This window comes from Elephas maximus, chromosome 20 (genome assembly GCF_024166365.1).
Source record: "Elephas maximus indicus isolate mEleMax1 chromosome 20, mEleMax1 primary haplotype, whole genome shotgun sequence".
Lineage (NCBI taxonomy): Eukaryota > Metazoa > Chordata > Mammalia > Proboscidea > Elephantidae > Elephas > Elephas maximus.
This window is the reverse complement of record NC_064838.1, coordinates 79,414,920-79,416,913: the sequence shown is the minus strand read 5'-3', so window position 1 is coordinate 79,416,913 and position 1,994 is coordinate 79,414,920. Positions and strand designations below refer to the sequence as shown.

Here is a 1,994-nt window from a genome sequence, read left to right as displayed (position 1 = left end):
ATTACAAAACCAAGGCCTGAAGCTAAAAGGGGAGGAAATAATGTTGCCAGAGAATGGTGAGGAGTGGAATCATAGATGCAGCAACACTCTGCAGTATCTGTAGTCTTTAAGGGACATGGGCAGAGAAAAGGTATAGAAGCAGAGAAAACACACAGGGAAAACCCCAAATTCTCCCCAGCTCCCAACATCTTAGCTACTGTTGGTGTTGCTAATTGGGCTAATCCAAACAGAGGGGCAGAGAAAGGCAGCAAATGCATCTGCAGTGAAATATAAGAAAAAAAAATTATCACTGAACATGACCCTAATTCCTAATTAAACAACACATTCAATTATCTTTCATCGTGTTATTCAAACAATCTCTTACCTCACTTGTTCACAGTCAGAGGAACGGTTGATCTTCAAGATTAGATTTTTGAACTTCAGTTAATTTGTGGTTTCATTACACACAAGTAGTTAACTCTTTGGAACAAAGGGCCCTTAACATAATATGAGACTGTTAGCACACCATTGATTATTTCTATTTAGGAATGTAGAAACAAAACTAGAAGATTTTTCCTGTTGTATCTGCATTACAAAACCCAAAACCCAAACCAAAGCTACTGCCGTTGAGTTGATTCCAACTCATAGCAACTGTACAGGACAGGATAGAACTGCCCCATAGAGTTTCCAAGGATTGCCTGGCGGATTTGAACAGCCGACCTCTTCGTTAGCAGCCATAGCACTTAACCATTATGCCACCAGGTTTCTGTTATTTCAAGTCACTGCTTCAAGTTAGTAATTAAGTAGTAATTTCTTCAGTGCCACCATGACATCTTTGTTCCTCAGACTATATATGATGGGATTCATCATTGGTGTCAAAATTGTGTAGAAAAGAGAAAGGAGCTTCCTCAGTCCTTCAGATTTATTTGATGCAGGCTGTAAATAATTGATAGCAGCTGTTCCATAGAATAAGACTACAACTGTTAGATGAGAAGAGCAGGTGGAGAAGGCTTTGGCCCTCCCTCTGGCTGAGGACAATTTCAGAATACTGGAGATAATTTTGCCATAGGAGGCAATGATCGACAGAAATGGAACCATTAAAAACACCACAGCAACTATATAGACTGCCATCTCATTCACAATTGTGTTTCCACAAGCAAGCTTGAGTATTGGGGGGATGTCACAGAAGAAATGATTAATTGTGTTAGACCCACAAAAGGACAGAGAGAAAATCTGGGATGTTTGCCCAATTTCGACTGGAATTCCACTGATCCAGGAGCCAGCCACCAGCTGGATACAGACTTTGTGGTTCATTACTAGAGAATAGTTCAGAGGGTTACAAATGGCCACATAGCGGTCATAGGCCATCACTGTCAGGAGGAAACTCTCTGTGCCTCCAAACATAAGAACAAAATACATTTGCGTAGCACAGGCCAAAAAGTAAATATTTCCTTTCTGGGTCCAGATATCCCTGAGCATTCTTGGGACAGTGACGGTTACATAACATATTTCCAAGAAGGAAAAATTGGCAAGAAAAAAATACATGGGATTCTGGAGAGTAGGATCAATTCTTGTTATCAGTATTATGATGCTATTGCCCAACAAAATCATCAGATATATGACAAAAAATATCCCAAAGAGAAACCACTGAAGATTGGGTATATCAGAAAACCCCATGAGTGTAAACTCTGTAACTGTAGTAGTATTTGATTTTTCTGCTTTTAATTTGCTTTCCATCTGTGGATATGGTAAATTCAAGATGATTAATTTAATCACAGTTTTTAAAAGCATTTTCACTTCTGTTAATTGGATACGTGCATGTGTAGAGCTACATATCTCTTAAATTAACTCGATCAACACATTGCCCCATTTCTAGGGAATATGATTTAAAACTTCAGCAATGAACTGATATGCTATTAAAGAAATTCAACAAATAAAATCCTGGTATATTTTATTAAACTTGGATTGTAATGACACCAGAGATATTGAGAAATGCACACTGTTATTTAGAGCAT

At 38.3% G+C, this 1,994-nt stretch overlaps 1 protein-coding gene across 1 annotated transcript; it reads right to left on the bottom strand.

Moving 5' to 3' along the window:
- Window positions 1–771: 771 nt before the first annotated feature.
- LOC126063785 (olfactory receptor 10AG1-like) lies at window positions 772–1,770 on the bottom strand. The gene has a single exon (XM_049862168.1). It carries the CDS (start codon window positions 1,768–1,770, stop codon window positions 772–774), a length of 999 nt encoding a protein of 332 aa, XP_049718125.1.
- Window positions 1,771–1,994: the final 224 nt, after the last annotated feature.

Bases quoted from the DNA above. Each gene is read 5' to 3' on its own strand.
- LOC126063785 (XM_049862168.1), bottom strand. From the start codon at position 1,770: ATGCTTTTAAAAACTGTGATTAAATTAATCATCTTGAATTTACCATAT.